This window comes from Gossypium hirsutum, chromosome D09, assembly GCF_007990345.1.
Source record: "Gossypium hirsutum isolate 1008001.06 chromosome D09, Gossypium_hirsutum_v2.1, whole genome shotgun sequence".
Classification (NCBI taxonomy): Eukaryota; Viridiplantae; Streptophyta; class Magnoliopsida; order Malvales; family Malvaceae; genus Gossypium; species Gossypium hirsutum.
The window spans coordinates 52,719,491-52,739,861 of NC_053445.1; the positions used below are offsets into that span (position 1 = coordinate 52,719,491).

General features: G+C 31.9%; 3 protein-coding genes and 1 pseudogene across 3 annotated transcripts; 2 read left to right on the forward strand and 2 right to left on the reverse strand.

The window, feature by feature from the left end:
• Nucleotides 1–2,445: 2,445 nt before the first annotated feature.
• On the forward strand, nucleotides 2,446–5,444 carry LOC107929000 (serine/threonine-protein phosphatase PP1 isozyme 3). Its single transcript, XM_016860317.2, has 4 exons — nucleotides 2,446–2,756; nucleotides 3,860–4,419; nucleotides 4,507–4,728; nucleotides 4,902–5,444. The coding sequence occupies exons 1-4, from the start codon at nucleotides 2,582–2,584 to the stop codon at nucleotides 4,947–4,949; spliced, it is 1,005 nt and encodes a 334-aa protein (XP_016715806.1). The 5' UTR covers nucleotides 2,446–2,581; the 3' UTR covers nucleotides 4,950–5,444.
• Nucleotides 5,445–5,946: 502 nt separating this feature from the next.
• LOC107929045 (processed variable antigen) lies at nucleotides 5,947–7,741 on the reverse strand. Its single transcript, XM_016860383.2, has 2 exons — nucleotides 7,034–7,741; nucleotides 5,947–6,936 (listed from the first exon to the last, which is right to left on the reverse strand). Exons 1-2 carry the CDS (start codon nucleotides 7,580–7,582, stop codon nucleotides 6,796–6,798), a joined length of 690 nt encoding a protein of 229 aa, XP_016715872.2. The 5' UTR covers nucleotides 7,583–7,741; the 3' UTR covers nucleotides 5,947–6,795.
• On the reverse strand, nucleotides 6,145–6,795 carry LOC121202987 (U-box domain-containing protein 9-like). Its single transcript, XM_041100265.1, has one exon. It carries the CDS (start codon nucleotides 6,793–6,795, stop codon nucleotides 6,145–6,147), a length of 651 nt encoding a protein of 216 aa, XP_040956199.1.
• A 1,103-nt stretch (nucleotides 7,742–8,844) lies between the features above and the next one.
• On the forward strand, nucleotides 8,845–18,917 carry LOC107929080 (uncharacterized; annotated as a pseudogene).
• Nucleotides 18,918–20,371: the final 1,454 nt, after the last annotated feature.

The window sequence follows — 20,371 nt, forward strand, 5'->3', positions numbered from 1 at the left end:
AAATGAATTATATTTTAAAAATAGTAATACAATAAATAAATGCATACTATTTTAAAATTATCCAAACCATTTCTCAAGGTTTTTAGAATTCGAGTCCTAGTCCATTCAGTTAAATTATCGATTTATTGGTGTAACCAATTTGTTCAGTTTAATTAAATAGATTATTAAAATTTATATAAATAAAAATACGAAAACACGATTCAACCAATTCAACCTATCTATCTAGTTTGACTAAATACATCATTAAAAAATTTATAAAAACAAAAGATATTTAAAATAGAAAAAATATGATTCAAGTACTCGATCCAATTAATCCGACTCACCAGATTCAAACTATCATTATTTTTTTCCACCCCTAACCAATCCAATCTAAGAAGTAATTTATTCTTAATCACTTTGGCATAAAAGAAGAATAACATCAAATCAAAGGAGTTGAAATTGAAAATACTTTTTCAATCTAAATTTTAATCCGTCTATTGTCTTCATTTCTTTTTCCTTTTTATCAAATATTTTATGATTTTTATAAAGAAAAAGGACACCAAGAATATATTCTTAGGGGCACACACAACAAGAATAATATCTACAAATATCAAACACAGTTTAAATCAACTTTCCATTTTTTATATCTAATTTGAGGATTAAAATAGAAGAAATGATATTTAGAAGTGAGGATGATCATTTCTTGAAAAGGGGAAGTCAGATTAAGATAAAATTATAAAATTTTGAAGGGTCAAAAATGAAAAATAAAAGTTAAAAGATTTAATTTGAATTATTTATATTTTGAGAGAAATTAAAGTGAAATTTTCTCATGGATCAAGGTCGTTGTTTATCTCTTCGCTTCGATGTTGATCCCTTGGCCCTAAGTCTTTAACATGTGTTTGCTCTAGTTTTGTCATGGTTGATCAGTTATAAAGCATGATAGATTTCTAGATGATGATGGAATTGATATAGATTAGTAAGATCTCACCTGTATTTCATATAAAAGAGAACTCAACACCAAACTTTAGTAAGGTAGACCAAAGATGTATCGTGTGTTGAGCGTGAATGTCTATGAGGACCATAGTTGGTGAGACGTTGTCCATAGGTAAAATCATCATTAGCGAAGTTGAGACCATATAAAATAAGAGTGACGAGGCCTATTCTAATGAGGTATTGATAATACATTCCAATGAATATAACAAAAATAGTTTAAATGTTAAAAAAAATTAAAATTAAAGTCTATTTCATTATTTAAAATGATATTAAAAAGTCTAAAATATATTATTCATATTACTCTTAATATATTTTGAAATTAAATTTAAATAAAAATAAAATTAGATCCATGGATTGATAAATTTTTAGTTAAAATATATTTAAGTCCTTATGCTTTTTGTACATTTGAAATTTAGCCGCTTTATTTTTATTTCCATAAATTTAATCAATTTACTTTTCAGATTTCAAATGTCAAATCCAATTGTTAATACCGTGAAAGTTATTCTATTAAATTCATTAGTGTGACACTTTAAAACAACAAAATATTCCATTGGTGGTAGCATTACCAAAAAAAAAACTTTAAAATGAACTTAAATTTAACAAAAAAAAACTTTAACATTGTTAATTTTTTAAATACAAAAACTAAAAATAAAAACTAGAATTCCTTAAAATAAATTAAGGAAACTAAATTCTAAAAATAACAAGAAAAATAAGAGGGTTGATAGGAACCTCCACTATTAATGAATTAAAGATAAAATTTTGATTTAAAATATAAAATATAAATTATTAAAAGGAAAAATATTATATTTTAACTTTGTGAACCCAAAAATTTTCAAACGTAAGCACGGGTTTTTTACACAAATAATACAAAAAGATTTAAAAAATATTAAAATAATACAACCATTTTATTATGTACCAAAATGGTACAAAAAAAAACACTGGTCGAGGGTCTACCACAGGCGGCACCAAAGGTGCCAATGGCAGAGGCGGTACCAAAAGTGCCATTGTCACAGGCGGCACCCCAACCTTATAATGATCCCCAATTCACTTCAGCTGCACGAAGGAGAAGAAAGGAAAGGAGAAGAAAAAGGAAAAAGAGAAGGAGAAGAAGAAGAGAGAGGGAAGGAAAAAGGAAGAAAAAAGAAAGGGAAAACATGGCACAGGTGCCGCCTCTGTCACTGGCACCGAAGGTGCCGCCTATGACAGACCCTCGACCAGAATTTTTATTGTTTGTATCATTTTGGTATATAATAAAATGGCTATATTATTTTGATATATTTTTTAATTTTTTCGTATTATTTATGTAAAATCCCCCGTAAGCACCATTCTAAAGAAAATATAACAGCCAAAAAGAAGGGAGGGAAAAAATCCCCCGCTCACTATCAACGACAACGACCAGTCCGTGTTTAAACTTTCACTTCATTCTTTTCCCAAAGATATTCTCTTTCACTTTCACAACAAGATCAAAGCGTGTAAGTGGTGCAAAGACTTTTCTTTTCCCCTTTATTCTTTGATTCTTTCTCGTTTGTTTCCTTTTATCTTCTTGGGTGTCTATTTCTTCTTCTTCTTCTTGTTTGGTCCCAAGGGTTGTTTAGGGTGGTTTTGTATTATGGATGCTCGTGTTCTTGATGGTATAATCAATAGGTTGCTTGAAGTTAGAGGTAAACCAGGGAAGCTAGTCCAGCTTTCTGAGTCTGAAATAAGGCAGCTTTGTCTTGTTTCTAAAGATATCTTTTCCAGGCAGCCTGTTCTTTTAGAGCTTGAAGCACCTATTAAGATTTGCGGTATCTTCTTTTTCTCTGTTTTTTTTTAATTTAAATCTGTCTCTCTGTTCATAATTATGGATAATTTTGACTCTTTTTGAAGTTGGGGGGGGGGGTTACCAGTTTATGTGTTCACTTGTTGTTTGATGATTTGTTTCTGGAAAGTTTTGGTGTTCTTATGTTCATAAAATTCTTCATTTCTGTGATGGGTATGGCTGAATTTAAACTACTTAAAATGGATTATCTTCCATTTATTTTTGGAGTCAAGCTTGAAGTTATTTTTGTTGTATGGGGCCTATGGGCATTTTGATAGCAATTAGACCTTCTGCATGTTGTATAACACTATGATTTATTTGATTATTTCTGAAAAGTTTTCAAATTTAGTTTCCTTATGTAGTATTAATGGTGCTGATTCATGAATATGTTCATAAAAATTCTTCATTCCTATGATGGGTATGGCTGAATTTAAACTACTTAAAATTAGTTTATTAAACTATTGCTCACGAGATTGTGGATAAAAACACCGTATACCCTTTACTAGAATTTAGATTGTATTTTGCCATCTCTACTAAAAAAAATAGGCAAATTAATCATTGTAAATTAAATCAAAGAGCAAATTAGTCCTTTTATTAAAGATTCTATCAATTTCTACAGTTAAAAATTCGTCTTATACGAGGTATATGTGGTACATCACATGTAATTGTTTGGTTATTTTACTAGCTAGACCCGTTTTTAATAGTAGAAATGGATAAAATTTTTAGCAGAGAAAACCTGCTTGTTCTTTGATCTAATGTACAAGAACTAATTGATCCATTTTTTGAGTAATGGGCTAAAATACAATCTAACTCCTACTGCAGGACTTCCATGGTAATTTAACCGGAGATTGTGCAATTTGACTGCAACTGCATATTTTGCGTAGTGTGAATTTGTTTTCCACTTTTGAAGGTTTCTTAATTCTTATTGCTGCCATAGCCATAAGCTTCGCGATATTCTGTTTTCGAAATACATCTATAACTTATATTTGATATTTACACTCAATCTGACTAAGATGTGATTCATTGAGAAACCTAAGCATAAATCATACATAACATGTTTCTTATTTGATGATTATTGTCATGATCCAGGAGACATTCATGGTCAGTATTCTGATCTCCTGAGGCTATTCGAGATTGGTGGTTTCCCTCCTCGTGTCAATTACTTATTCTTGGGGGATTACGTAGATCGTGGAAAACAAAGCCTCGAAACGATATGCCTTCTCCTTGCATACAAAATCAAATATCCCGAAAAAGTTTTCCTTCTAAGGGGCAACCACGAATGTGCTTCAGTGAACCGCATCTACGGATTTTATGACGAGTGCAAACGAAGATTCAATGTCCGGCTTTGGAAAGTGTTCACTGATTGTTTTAACTGCCTGCCTGTGGCAGCTCTGGTTGAAGAAAAAATATTCTGCATGCATGGTGGACTTTCACCAGAGCTCCGTAGCATGGACCAGATTAGAAAGATAAAGAGGCCTACTGATGTTCCAGACTCTGGCTTACTGTGTGATCTACTATGGTCTGATCCTAGTAAAGACATTCTGGGATGGGGTCCTAATGATCGGGGAGTTTCCTACGTGTTTGGTTCCGACAAGGTGATCGATTGTCTCAAGAGGCTCGATCTTGATATCATATGTCGAGCACACCAGGTTTAAATTCGTTCTACAGGAAACATTTGTTAGATTCTTATGGCTTCGGGTTCCTTTGTCTAATTGAAAGATAATTTATGCTTGTAGGTGGTTGAAGATGGATATGAATTCTTTGCTAACAGGCAACTTGTAACCATATTTTCAGCACCAAATTACTGCGGCGAGTTCGACAATGCTGCTGCCATGATGAGCGTGGATGAGTCTTTAACTTGTTCTTTCCAGATAATAAAGGCTGCAGATAAGAAACCGAAGTTCGGGTTTGGAACCTTAGCTTCAACCAAGTCTTCCATTACTCCTACTATAATCAAGGTATGGAGTCTCAAAATGCATTTCCATTTGGGGTTTTTGTTATTGTTAAGTCTTAATGTAGACCCCATGGCATATAATATATGGAGGATCATACAGTGATGTTCATCTTCGACTATGTTCTGAAAACGGGCACTTTAAAGAAAATGAAAAGTTCGGTAACGTTATGTTTGCAGGAGCAAGTGCTGGAGCAAGAGGAAGAAGAGGGGTGTCATTTGATGTGATTTGTTGCTTTCTTTTGATTTAGAACAACACATACTAGAAAAAAAAACATAAGGCCAAGAAAGAAGAAGAGAAAATAAGGCCAAAAAAGAAATGCTACTTTCTAGATGGGGACAATAAGGCATGAAGTCTTTTGAATGTACATCTGTCAATCCAGATTCATGGATTTTGCATGAAGACAATAGGGATCTTTGGACTTGAAGCTGTTTATCATTTTTGTTCTTCTTTGTTTGGAAAATATGTAGAAATGGTGGTGAGGAGGGCTTAACTGCACTGGAGCCGTGGGGATATTAATGGTGTCAAAATTTGAGTGAATCATTAGTTTTTTTAACCAAATAAATTATAGCCAATTAAGCATGATTTGCTGGTAAATTTTAAAGTGTATGATTGAGGTTTCTGCCATTCTTACATTACATGAGATTAAAGAAATCAATCATAGTTTGTTAGTATGAATATATAAATAATATGTTAGTACCAAGTAAATTGGTGTTTGATTACGATGTATTGGGTAGTGGTAAAATATATTATACTTTAAAGAGAGAATGCATGTTTAAACTTTGAAGACGATGTTGTTGAAAAGAATAATCACAAACTCTTACCATGGATTGTAAAACGGATATAAAAAATATAAAAATTAATTGAATATCAATCTCAAGTTTGTTCATTGGCTATAATTTTGATTACTTTTGCTTTCTTGATATATTCCTTAATTTTTTTATACAATTCTTATTGCTACACATAGTACTCAGTTTTTTAAATTGGAGGATACACACTTAAGGACATTAGAATCTATATCTATTTTATTATTAATATTTTTGGAATCGGATCAATAATCAAATCAATCAATCTGTCAATTTTCAATTCAACGAGTTCAAAGAAAATAAATTATTAAAATTTTATAAAAAAAAATTAGTCAATTTTTTAACTTTATCCATACCAAATTTCAAGATGAACTGGTTTTACACCTCTAACAACATTGGTACCCCTGCCTGCCAGTCCTTTCAAACAACACTGATTTCATCATAAGCAAACAATATTTGAATTTGTTTAAGAAGAAAGAATGAAACAAAATGTAAAAAGAATGGTTTCCCCTTGGGATTTTCTTTCATCAAGCAGCACATATCAAGCTAGAATAAGTTTTTTATTTGCTTTTAGCCTCCTTGTTCTACAAATGTTTTTAGAGTAGTCCCTTTAATTTCATCTGCGCGTGAAGAACCACACGGCGGCACTGCAGATGTCTTCAGCATGTCTGGAACTGGTATTTCTTCTATGCTCAATCAACCGTCGGAAAGCATCAACTTCCTCATCTCTAAAAACGGTGTCTTGACGTGAAGATAAAGCTGCAAGAATCCTCAGTAGCCTATCAACAAGTATACCTCTACCGATCTTCCGCAACACAATATGCACTGCCCCTAATTTATTAAACTCTGCTATGTTCTGATATACAGTACAAAGGCTGAGTATAGCTGAAGCAGCATCCATCTTTGCCAACGGATCCCCTACTCGTACGAGTTGGAGCAAAGCCGTGGGAGCCATGGATTTTCCGATGATGAACTTGTTCGATTCGAGTGACGATAACGATACGAAAGCCATTGCAGCACTTCTCTTTGTTTCAGTGGTACCATAGTAAAGAGCTCGAGTAAGCACATGGATGACAATAGGATGTTCCCCCATATGTTGTTTATTGATGTCATCGGTTGAAATGCTTAAAACTGTTTTGATCAAATCTTCTTGGAGCTGGAATTTGGAACGGTTCACGGTGACCGATATTGGACCGAGCAATCTCTTGATACTGTCCGGGATCTCAGCAAAAACTGCCCTGCATGCTGGTTGTGACTTTGTCACCATTTAAAGCTCTTTAGCAGCTTCCTTCGCATCAGAAAATGAACAATACAACTTGTGAAGCAACATGTTTACTAAATCTCGACTCTTCTCCATCATCTCTTGGCTTTTTAGTTCAGCTTCATTCGACTTCATCCAGTCCAGGGCCTGAAAATTGATCAACATCCATAAAAGATTCTTCAAGAATTAGATTACAAGTTTACAACATTAGTTAAAACCCATTAAAGAAACAAGAAAGTCTAACCTCGGTTGAAACCGAGACAAAGGGATCACCCATAATGAGTGGTGGAGATGAAAGAGTAGAGATGTTGATTAGCTCATTCAAGACTGACTTAATTTTAGTATCCATTCCAATAATAGCAGATCGATTCAACTTCATCTCTCTTAAACGAGACAAGATTCTTATAGATTCGCTTAGTATATCAATTCCATTGTCATCTTCATCTTCAAGAATCATTGTTACTACCCTTTGAAGTTCTTTCTTTAACTCCCTTACTTCCCTTGCTGCTGCTGATGGCTCCCCTGTTTCAGCCATTGAAGATGATTCTTTCCCTTTTGTTGATGATGACTCCCCTGTTTCAGCCATAGAAGATGGTTCTTTCCCTTTTGCTGATGATGATGACTCCCCTGTTTCAGCCATAGAAGATGGTTCTTTCCCTTTTGCTGATGATGACTTCCCTGTTTCAGCCATAGAAGATGGTTCTTTCCCTTTTGCTGATGATGACTCCTCTGTTTCAGCCATTGAAGATAGTTTTTTCCCTTTTGCTGAAGATGACTCCCCTTTTTTAGCCATTGAAGAAAGAAAAAGAACTAACAGTTTCTTGGTTCGTTCTACTTTGAGCACTCAAAGAAAGAAAGTGAAAGGGGAGTTCTACTAGCAAAAGAGAGAAATGAAAAGAAAAGATTGTAATTTGGACTGAATTTTCTCACCCTTCTCCCTTTGTGCTATATATATTTATACTTATATATAGGAAACTATTGTTAAGCTGTTCTTAATCATCTAATTATTTAAAATTACAAATTAGTCACTAAATTAATTAAACTTTTTTTTAAAATCCTGAGATTCCACCTAATATACTTTCCATGTGTGAGATTAAACAAATAAAAGTTAAATCTTAACCCGCCCTCCCCCAGCCTTTTACTTTTATCAGAGAAAACGTCCCAAACCTTGGTGATTAGCCTCCGAGCCTCAGGTGAAAACCATGGCAGACTCTTAAAATCTCCTCTGTAAATTTTCTTATACATCGCCACAAAGTTATCATCTTGAAACAGTAAAAATACCCCACAATACCAAATATCCGCCTTAGCTTTTCTCATTATTTTGTTCTTTTGTTTACAATCTTTGTGACTTTAGTGAAGGTTCCATGACCCAACATACAACCAAGCTCGGTTTTAGCTTTATCCGCCATTTTTGAACTTTAAAAGTTCAAGAAATAGAAAAAAAAAACCCTTTTATCTAAATTACTGTATATTTACAATAGAAGTGACAAAAATAAAGAAATGGAAGATTAAAAGATGAGAGAAGAACATGCGAGCGAGTGAGTGAGTCAATGAATGAATGGATGTCTTCGACGTGTTTACTCTTGCATGGAAATTAGGTAGCTTTTAAAAGCATATTAGGTGGAAATTCAAGATTTTTTAAAATTCCAAGTCATTCCTCTATTATCTTTTATCGATACTTAACAGAAAAGGATAAAAAAAAACAATTTCAATTAGTTTGGTGATTAATTTGTAATTTTTAATAGTTAAGTGACCAAAACAAAAGTTTAATAATAGTTGAATAACCTATAGTGTAATTTACCCAAGATAGTGTTGTCAATTCTAGGAAATAGGAATAATTGAGAGGGATATTTTGGGTCCGTTTGTTTATCAGGAATGTTTTCCTGATTTTCCAGTGTTTGTTTGCTTGAAAATAACTTACATTGCTAAACATTTTCAGAAACACGGGAAAATGAGAAGAGATTTTAGGGAAAATGTCTTACTGATTTTATTTCTGTAAGACATTTTTCATTTTTCCTCCTCCCATCCTTCTTCATCGAAATTTATATAGTTTGAGGAAAAATCAGCCTCTAAAAGAATTTATAAAAGATCGAAATTTATTCACCTCAGAGTGCAAGTCGTAGGGCAAACGAGTAAACAAAATCGAAAACAAAAGAAAGAAACAAGAGGAAGATGACGGCGAAATGCTTTGTTGCTCCTTCCGTTGAACCTATGTTTCAGACCTTCAATGGCCTTCAACCCCTTGCCGAAACGCGTCGTTTCAAGGTACTCAAATGGTAGTTAATTTCCAAGTTTTTCTCTTTTCTCTCCCAAATCTGTATTTTAAGTTCTTGTTGATCGAAGTCGCGTTTAGCTAATCAAAGTATTAATTTTAGTTGTAATTTGGACAATTGAAGTGTTTTCATATAGGTTTTTAGCATTGACAGTAACTTCTAAATAATTTAATTCCTCATTTTGCTTTAGACTTTTCTTTCAAATTTCAATGCAACTCAAATGCTATTTGCCTTTTCTTTTGGAAATGGAAAGCAAAAAAAAATCTCTTTGGAGATGAAATCAAATATTGGTTTTGCAAGAATTTGCAAGGTTAAAAGTTTAAACTTTGATTCTAAATCTATGCTTTGCTTTGAACCAAACGTAACTATCCATGTTAGGATCGTCCTGATTAAGCAACGAACAAGTAAAAATAGTAGAAGAAATTGAGAAGTTGAACACACAAATTTAACGTGGAAAAACTCCTCCAAAGAGGATAAAAAACCACGGCCAAAGATAATTTTACTATAATGGCAAAAGAACGAAGAGTACAAAATATGAAGATAAAAACTAAACCCCGAAAACCCGAAAAATAAAGAACCCTCAAAACGTAAACACAAAATTCTCTAAATGTGTTATGAGTTCTAATCTAATGGGTGTATATTTCTAAGATTGTAAAAGAGCCTATTTATAGGCTAAATTAGTAAGTCAAATAAACTATGCTAATAAATGCTAAATATATTATACTAATAAATACTAAATCTTCTAGAAAGAAAATATATTTTTGTTTAACTTGACTTGCAAGCAATCTCTTAGAATTTGGGTCACACAACTCTAACAATCTCTACCTTGACACTAATTCTTTCAACGCCATCTTTGCCAAAACCCGCCACGGGCCTATCTTAAACTATACATGAATTTAACTGAGTCGAATTTATGCTTAGAAGCTAGAAGACTTCTAGCCTTCGACTAGTGCACTGCCAAATCAAAACTAACCTGGGTCTAATTTTCACGAACATAGTGCCCTAACTTTTCAAAACCTACATCCAAAAGAGAACCTCTCTTCAACGAAACGGTCATACCTTTTTCCCTTCTGTGACCAAGTTGTCTCCGCTCCAAACGAGTTGACTTTGACTCCGTAACGGATGAAGGAAGCCCGATTTCACCGGTCATATAGAACCTTCCAGAATATAAAGACTGTCAGTTCTTTTACCTTTTAACAAAACGAGAGCTCCACGAGATACTTTAATGTCGCTCGACTCGATGTTGATTCTGCATCCTTTCAAGTTTAAAATATTCAAGGAGATGATATTCTTTCGTAAATCAAGTACATACCTAACATCTGGGAGTGTCCTAATCGTCCCATCGTGTATCCTAATTTTAACAGTACCAATACCAATTATCTTACTAGATGAATCATTTCCCATGTGCACAACTCCACCTTCAATTGAACTGTATGTGGAGAACCATTCTCTATTTGGACACATGTAGAAAGAACATCCTGAATCTAGGATCCACTCAGACGTAAGCTTGGAGTTATCGCTCGTGGACACTAACAAGAAATCATCACCGCCTTCATCGACCAAATTAGCACCAGCTACATCTTCCTCGTTACTCTCAGCAGCTCTTTTATTTCGCAGTTTATAACAATCTGCTTTGACGTGACCTAACTTTTTACAATAGTGACACCTTTTGTCTCGTTTCTTTGATGCTACCAAAACGGAAGCTTGCCTATCTGTTTTGCTATTCAAACCAAACTCATTGTCGAGTTTGTCTCTACCCAACAAATGACCTTCACATCTTTGAACGAGAGTTTGTCTCTGCCATAAATCAGGGTCTCCCTGAAAGACTTGTATGAAGGGGGTAAAGAGTACAATAATAGCATATCTTGATCTTCATCGTCAATATGAACCTCAACGTTCTTTAAATCATTTAAAAGAGTAATGAATTTACTGATGTGATCTCTAAGAAGCTCACATTCGTTCATGCGAAACGTAAATAGACGTTGTTTCAACACTAAACGGTTAGCTAGAGACTTAGTCGCATAAAGAGTTTCTAACTTTTTCCATAAGGCAGATGAGGCCTTCTCTATCAATACCTCCTGCAATACTGTATTCGCAAGGTACAACTGGATTGCAGATAAGGCCTTTTCATCAAGCTCTTCCCATTCTGTTTGATTTAGATTCTCAGGCTTTTTCCCCGTAACAACCTTTTTTAAGCCATTTTGAACTAAAATTGCCATCATCTGAACTTGCCACAGATTGAAATTTGTCTCACCATCGAACTTCTCAATTTCAAACCTTGTTGTTGCCATCTCTGAACGGGTTGATCTATGAAAATTAAACTAGCTCTGATACCACTTGTTAGGATCGTCCTGATTAAGCAACGAACAAGTAAAAATAGTATAAGAAATTGAGAAGTTAAACACACAAATTTAACGTGGAAAAACTCCTCCAAAGAGGATAAAAAACCACGGGCAAATATAATTTTACTATAATGGCAAAAGAACAAAGAGTACAAAATATAGAGATAAAAACTAAACCCCGAAAACCTGAAAAACAAAGAACCCTCAAAACGTAAACACAATTCTCTAGATGTGTTATAAGTTCTAATCTAATGGGTGTATATTTCTAAGATTGTAAAAGAGTCTGTTTATAGGCTAAATTAGTAAGTCAAATAAACTATGCTAATAAATACTAAATATATTATATTAATAAATACTAAATCTTCTAGAAAGAAAATATATTTTTGTTTAACTTGACTTGCAAGCAATCTCTTGGAATTTGGGTCACACAACTTTAACAATCCGGTTTGAATGTCAAGCAATCACTTAATTTGGATGATTTCTTTTAAGGAACGTGATCCGTATTGTAAATATGCGTAGACCTTCATAGAAATGCTTCACATATAGAAATATTTGATTCATGAATAACTCTTACTTAATCTCCCTTGAGAATAGTTGCTCGCATAGTATAGGATTTATTGACCAGGAACTGCTGATGGGATTTTAAAATTTCGCATAGCTGGGTTGACACAACAGGCTTCTAAAATTAACTTATGTAATACATAAATGTAGGTAGTTACGCCAACCTTGAGTGTATTTGCTATTACTAATACATACTGTTAAGATATTTGTTGCTTTTGGTTAACTTGGTGGTCATTCATAGGCTTGGTTCTTGGATCAATTCGGTGTCCTTCATGATGGCAAGCAACCTTACCCAGGCGCGATTTCAACATGTATGTTTTCATTTGAGTTTTAGCATTGTGGTTAGATTTTTCTTTGCTGATATACTAAATTTTTCACATGTTAGGTGAGATGCATGTTAGTGCTTTATCGGTCCTTTTTCCCTAAAAGATACAATCCTTATAGCTGACAGTGGAAAAGCTGGCAACAACTGGTGCCAAGATGGTGATCATAAGTAATTCTTCAAGACATGCATCAACAACAATAGAGAAATTGAAGAACCTAGGCTTTGATTCTTCTCTCTTTGTGGAAGCCATCACTAGTGGGGAATTAACACATCAGTACTTGCATAGGTTTGCCCCTATTTATCTTAGTCTTACGTATGGAGAAATCCCCAACATCTATAACACATTTTTTTAAAAAAATCATTGTGCATTAGATTAGTTGGACCAAATTTGTGGTACTACAAAATTTATCTACCCGTTAAGTTCCATGCAATGTTCTAATACGAATAAAGATTTCATGTTTTACAGAATTTCATTTAAAAAAGAAAAAGAAAAGAAACTAGGCAACCTTTTTTAACCTTAAAATCAAAATAATTTGTCTTATGGATTTTCCAGATGCGCCTTATTATGCTTATATTATGCAATTGCAGCTGCAATGTTATATACTGCTTTGTTTTTAACTTCTTATTCTGGAAGCCTGTAACATACATCTTGAGAGTTTACCTGTCAGTATTTATCACATTCAGGAGGGACAATGCTTGGTTTGCTGCTCTTGGAAGTCTTGCATTCATATGACCTGGAGTGATAGGGGTGCTATATCTCTTGAGGTATGCAAACTGTTTTGAGTGTTTCTTAATTATTCTTTCTTCCTATTTATTGCTTTACTCAAATAGCATCCTCGGTTTAAGAAATCTCATGTAGTCTCTCTCCTCTTTCTCATTCGAAGGTTGTAGCATTAAACCACATATTCCTAACTTATGTTGTATTACTATCTAATAAACATCCAAGATGCCTTGTAAACTAAAAGTCTACCTTCTGACTTCTGGATAGTTTGTAATCATCATATGCATATCATTAAATTGAATACAAATACAATATAGCTGTTGTGGTCCACTAGAAGTACACATTTGTTCTATTGCTACCTTTTCTGTGACTAGCTTCTGAAATAATCAAGCCATAATTTTGTGTTTGCTTGACAATAGCCATAGACAGTTTAATATGAAAGAGACTTTACGAGATGTGTAAACCATTTCAACCTTAGAATGAAATGAATGCTTTTTGTACTACTAACTGATTTAAGAAGATTAGAAAGTTTACCTGCTTAAGGATTGTGGTCAGAGATGATTCCAGTTACAAAGTTTAGGATTTATGGTTAAAGAATTTAATAATGTCCGCATAAAGGCCCTAATAAATTAATTAGCACCAAAACTTAACTAATTCCTTTACTAAGAGCCTGTTTGCTATCAAAACATGTCCCCGTGTACTGAATGACTTTTGTTGAAAAACTACAACTTCAGCCATTGGCTTTCAAAGAGGATCTAAACACCTAGTCCATCCATTGGTGTGCCAATTACAAATACTTTTCTCCTCTTCATTGCTTTACCAGTTGTACTCAGACTTCACGACTAGCCAGCTTGATTGATTTAACATGTCGTAAAATATCAATTTATTCTTATAGGGCTTGGGCCTACAAGTTATTGAGAATGCTGAAGAAGCTGATTTTATCTTAGCCCATGGCACCGAAGCCTTGGGGCTTCCTTCAGGTTTGGTATGTTGGCAAAGATATGGCAATAGGGAGTTTTGCTAGAACATTTGCTGACATAGATTTGGATGATGGTTGCAATATCCTGAAAATTATTACTGTAGTACCCCGAAAATTACTACAGTAAGAAAGTAGGTATCCTTGATATAGTAAAATAAGAAAATAAAGTGACAAAAAGAGAAATTTTGAGTTATGGCAACATTAGGAAGTATATTATGATATATTAATTCAAAAAAGGATTAAATCGCAAAAGTGAGAAAAGTTTTGTTGATCAATAGTAAATACTCAAAATTTGAGGGGGTAAAGTGTAAATATGAAAAAATTAAAGGACCAATAGTGCAAATATTTTAAGGGTGGAATAATCTAAAAACTAAGGAAAATGGATGAATTAGGACCAAATTGAAAAGGTAAAGAATTTTAAGGGACTAAATCATAATTTTATCAAATTAAATGATGACTCAATGATGAAATTTTTAAAGATTATAAAAGGTAAAATGGTCAATTAGAAGAGAGCGACATCAAGAAGGCAATGATGATGTTGGTGATATTTTAGATTAATTAAATAAATAAATATTAATTTATTAATATTTTAATGAGATATTTTATTATTTTATTATTATTGTATTTAATATGTAAGGAGAAAGATGAAGAATTATCATCATCATTTCCATGCACCAACGTGAGAAGAAGAAAGAAAGAAAGTTTTCTTTTCTTTACAATTTAGTCCTTTCATCAAATACTCACAATTTTCACTTAGAAATCAAAAGAATTTTCATATCCATCAAGAGAGAAAGATAATAATGAGACTATGCGGAGCTAAAATATCAAGTTAGATTCAAGAAATAGAAGCTGGAGGAGAGAGAAAATCAAGTTAAAGTTTGAAACTAATAAGACAATGTAAGAACATCAAGATTTCAATATATTTTTAAGTTTAATATTATTGAAAAAGCATGGAAATGATGTTATAGTAGAGTTTTTTTTATATAAGGTCTTATGTTCTTGATATATTAGTGAAGGGAAATAAGTGAAAGTGATGGGAAATATTTTAGAGAAAGGGAATAAGGGAGTTATAAACTTAGTAATCAACATCTTGCACTAAAATAGTTTTGGATAGCAGCAGTAGGTTAAATTTTAAAAATCACCATAAATCGTAGAAAATGAATTAGAGGATAAAAAAATATGGAATTAAATATTATTGAGTCTAGTTTCTCATAGAAGAAACTATGTAAGTAATGGAATTGTAAATCATGAGATATAATAAATTTTGTGAGACAAGGTCAGAATGAATTCGGGTTCCCCTATTTTGACTTTGGAAAATCATTAAAAATTGTATAAAAATAATTGTGGGTTAGAATTTATATGTTTAAAATTCTTAATGAGTCTGTTTTCAATAGAAATAAACAGGAACATCATCCGAATTTCGTACGAGAAGATAATTAATTTTTAGTGAAGAATGGACGAAACTGTCATATAGTAGAACATGGATGAATTTAAAGAATAAATTGTACTTATTGGCTAAACCATAAATTATGAAAATTTTATGGTAAGAATATATTTGAGTCTAGTTTCATATAAATTTATCGAATCTTAATTCGGAGTTCTGTAGCTCAAGATATAAATAATTTAATGACTATGACTCAAGTGGACAGCTTTGAATGAACATATAAATAAATAGTAAAATTATAGATAATATTACATATAAGCATGTTATATACATTAAGGATGTGGAATTGAGAGGAGGAAAATATATGATTATTCAACTAACATGAGTTTTCATTAAAAATTACTAATTTGCATGTTTTAGGTTCAGGGACTAAATTGAATAAAAGTAAAATTTTAAGGGTAAATTTGTAAAAATGTCAAAAGTGACCAAATTGCATGAAATGTATTTTTTATTATTTAAATTAATAAATTGAATAAAATATTAATTTAGATCAAGATTGGGTGGAAATTCGAGAAAAATAGAAAATTACCAAAATGTCATTGAATTTTTGGTATTTCTGCCATTTAGCCTGGAAAGTTTGTATGAACTATGAATATTATATAAATATGTGCTTTATGGAATTGAATTATTATTGGTAATATGTATAATTATTAGATGCATTAAAATGATTATCGGAAGCTCGATTGGGTTGGAAGCTTGTTGGTGATATATCACACTATCTGTTGGTTCTATCGATAATTTTGGATGATTTGATTCTGGTTATAATGGCATGTATAAGTTAAATTGGCCAACGTTAGCTCATTAATGTTTTGGTTTTGATTGGTTATAAATATGAATGCTTGATGAAATGAAATGTTTGTAAATTAATTTGTAAACTCCGGTAATGCTCTATAACCCTATTCTGGCGATGGATACGGGTTAGGAGTGTTATAATGGTAACCAAGATTCAGTGCCTATAGACTGCAACAATGAAGAGACTGAAGAGGTAAGAATAAAAACATCTTCATCTGGCACATCCAAGCGTAAAAGAAAAAATGTTCAAGAAAGTGTCGTTGATGAACAAATTAAATTTGTGGGTGAACAACTTGGCAAAATTGCTAATGCTTTGGACCAATTTATTGCGGATAAGACACCACATCTTTACGAAGAAGTGATGTCGATAGAGGAAGAAGGATTTGATAATGACTTCCTGTGTTTTGTGTTTGATTATCTAGTGAGTCATAAATTTTATGCCAAAACTTTTTTAGTTAAAAGTAAGAAGCATAAAAAAATTTGGCTTCAAAAATTTTCTCAAGGTTGAAGATATTGATACTTTAATTGTGGTTGTCGAAACCATTTTTTGAAAACAAAAATTTTTAGTTTCGACTTAAAAATAAAAACTAACATTGGAGTCGCCACCGATCCTTTATTAAGGTGTGATCGGCGCACCTTAAAAATAATTTTGGTCTGCGAAATTTGAGAAAACAGGTTCGGGAGTCAGTTACGCACGAGGAAGGATTAGCACCCTCGTAACGCCCAAAATTGGTACCAAATTGATTTTATTAATGCCTTGGTGTCGAAAACTTGAAAAGATTTTAAAAGGAAACTTTTTTATTTCATGAATGAATTAAAACGATAAGACATTCTTATTTCAAAGAAATAAAACACCACACCCAGTGAGTTAGGGCACAATGTTTTTAAATCCTCAAAATACCCGAATATTGCCTTTTGCTTTTGAAAATTCTTATTTCGAGAAGAAAATGTCATGACCAGTAAGTTAGGACCCAACATTTTTGAATTCCCGAGGATAAGCTTTTATTTGAAATTTGCAGATTTATTGCAAAACAAATATTTAGCTTTCTAAATTCGTCGAAAAATAACCGCAATCCAATAAGTTAGGACACGATCTTTCTCGAGAATCACGAATGCCAAATATTTTGAAAATTCATAAAATATGATGATTTTCATGCTTTAATGAAAACATACATTTTCTTTAAAAGCAAGATAAAATGTTAATACACAACATGAAACACATACTTTAATTTAAATTATAAATGTGTATGTATTTACAAAATATAAATGTATGGGTATATCATGAAAATATGTGTGTATGTAAATATATGTATATATGTACAATATGCATATAAAATAATAGAATGTGTAAAAAAAATGTTTACAATGATTTTTTTTAAAACGTGTACATAAATATATTTAAAAAAATATGAGAAATATTACATAAAAAAAATGGACTAAACGTACATACTTATTCATAACAAAATATAAAGAATACATATATTTTAAAAAATGTCCGTAGTGCCAAATTCATGCATGGCTTTATAAAAGTTTAAATATGTATATATATATTATAAGAATGCATGTATATATTAAAAATGTAGAAAAAGTATATTTACAACAATTTTCAGATAGTGTACGTGCACATATATATGCATAAAACTATGAAAATAAATAATAACAAAATATGTAACATATGTATATAAAATGCATATGCGTATATAGGTAAATATAATAATAATAAATAATATAATAATAACGATCTAAAAAAAAGTCAAAAGAGAGGAAAAAAACAAAAGAATGCAATTAAAACGGAATGAAGGACCAAATTGTGAAGCACGCCTTATATTCGGGGGGTTAGAATGGAAATAACCCGCCTCCTAAAACGGTGCGCAGCAATCGTGGACCAATATGCAATTGCATAAAATGCACAGCAAAATTTAAAAGAAATAGGAAATGTAATTTAAATGCGCTGCAAAAACAAAGGGACTGATTGCGCAAATTGACCATTGAAATAAAACACGCGGATCCTGAGAAAACGGGTCGGGTTGTCGGGTTTCGGCCTATACGACGTCGTTTTGAGGCCACTGAAGCAGGCCTTAAACAGCGTCGTTTCGCAGCCATTATAAAAACCAAAGTTCCCTAAAAAAACTTCATTTTTCTCTTTGATTTTTTAAAAAAATAGCAGAGAAACCCTCTGCTAGGGTTTCTTTTGCGCCGCCGCCGCCGCCTCTGGAGATGGAGCCTCCAACTCCGATGACGACGAAGTGAAGGTCCTCCGATTACTCAACGCCGGTAAGTCTCTTTTCTCTCCCTCTTCATTTATTTGTTTTAAAAAACAAAGAAGAACATGAAAAAAGACAGTAAAAGTAAAAAGAAAAACAAAATAATCACCTTCAAAGAAACTTTTTGTTTTTTCTGATTTTCTTTTTATTTTCCTTAATTTCGTCGGTACAAAAATTTGTCTCCCCCCTTTTACAGATTTCCCATCGGCTTTTATAACCGAAAAATCAACAAATCAAAATCCCGTAAAAATAAAAAAAACTCCTTATTTTTTGTTATTGTTGCGCTTGCTTTGGTGTTTGTTCCGCTTTTCTCGCAGGTACGCAAGTCGTAGAGGAGGCTCACATGCGTGGAGGATCGTGCTGCGACATTCACGGTGGCGTGCCAGGGCGAAATGGCTGCGGCGGCTACCAGGGGATATGCGGCTAGGGTTTTGCTGGTGGTTTAATTATTTTTAGTGTTAGAGTTTGTTATTGGGCTTGTGATTATTGATAATATTGGGCCGTGTAAGTGGACCCTTTATTTGGGTTCATTGTTTTTTACATGTGGGCTCGGGCAGAAGAAATTGGGTATTACAGTGGTGTAATATTAGTTATGCACTTGAGCAATGTTGTTGTTATTATGTGGTGTACTACTAATTATGCATTTGGATAATATTATTAATTTCTAGTATTAATTGTGGTTTGGAAGCTAATTTATAATTATTCAATCCTTGTTTTTATTTTTTTATAACATAATTACAAATAATTTATTTGACTGTGGTTGTTTTCAATTTATGACGGTTAATATTCTAGCTTAATGATTGAGTATTATGATATATTATAAATAAATAAATCATTGCAATATATGTAAAAACAATTTAAAATATAAATTTATTAATATATGTAAAAACAGCTTTTCCGGAAAATATTTTTAGGAAATTTGCCAAACAACAGAAAATATTTTATACAAATTCATCCTAACACCAGAAAAGTAAATCATTTTCCAGAAAACATTTATGTCAAAATAGGTTAGAACTTGACTGACCAATTATTATCTATTGCTATGCAATTATATTTTGGCATAATATTAATTTAATTTTTGTCAATTTATTATTATTTTTAATTTGATTTCTAACTTTTTAAAAGAGTCTAATTTGAAGAATAATATTTTTTAATGAGTTAAATTATTATTTTTAATAAAAATATTGATTAAAATATTTAATTTTTTAAACAGTGCAATATGTATGACAATTCATATATAGTCCATACTATTTTTTTATATTTTTAAAATTTATATATATTAATTTTGATTTTTTAATTATTGAATATTTTATCATTTTTAAATTATTTGTTAACATAACATATAAAATAAATAATGTCATATCAGTATTAAGTATAAGTGGATTACCCCATATGTTACCATGTCAATATCACTAAAATTGTAATGTTTTAATCAAAATTTCCGCTAAAAAATGATTTAACTCTTTTTAAAAAATTAATTATCAAATTTAGCTAAACAAAGAATAACAATGAGATTGACAAAAAAATATAAACATTAAAAACTAAATTTAACATTATTCATTATATTTTCCCTCAAATAAAGATTATAGTAATTAATTTAATTAATGGAATTATGAAGCTCAAATCAACGCTAAAAATCGGGTTTTTTTACAAAAATATTATAAAAAAAATAAAAATTTACCAAAATATTACAACTTTTTTTTATTTACCAAAATATTACAACTTTTTTTTATTTACCAGAATATATAAATTTTTTTTATTTACCAAAATATATCCAAAAAAAACCAAAAAACAAAAAAAAACCAATTAAATTGGCGGCACCAAAGGTGCCAAATAAATTGGTGGCACCATTGGTGCCAAAGTCATTGGCGGCACCATGGT

Coding starts and splice junctions, on each gene's coding strand:
- LOC121202987 (XM_041100265.1), bottom strand. CDS start 6,795: ATGGTGACAAAGTCACAACCAGCATGCAGGGCAGTTTTTGCTGAGATC.
- LOC107929000 (XM_016860317.2), top strand. CDS start 2,582: ATGGATGCTCGTGTTCTTGATGGTATAATCAATAGGTTGCTTGAAGTT. Junction 2,757..3,859: donor AGCACCTATTAAGATTTGCG/GTATCTTCTTTT, acceptor GTCATGATCCAG/GAGACATTCATGGTCAGTAT. Junction 4,420..4,506: donor TCATATGTCGAGCACACCAG/GTTTAAATTCGT, acceptor TTATGCTTGTAG/GTGGTTGAAGATGGATATGA.
- LOC107929045 (XM_016860383.2), bottom strand. CDS start 7,582: ATGGCTAAAAAAGGGGAGTCATCTTCAGCAAAAGGGAAAAAACTATCT. Junction 6,937..7,033: donor TTGTCTCGGTTTCAACCGAG/GTTAGACTTTCT, acceptor ATCAATTTTCAG/GCCCTGGACTGGATGAAGTC.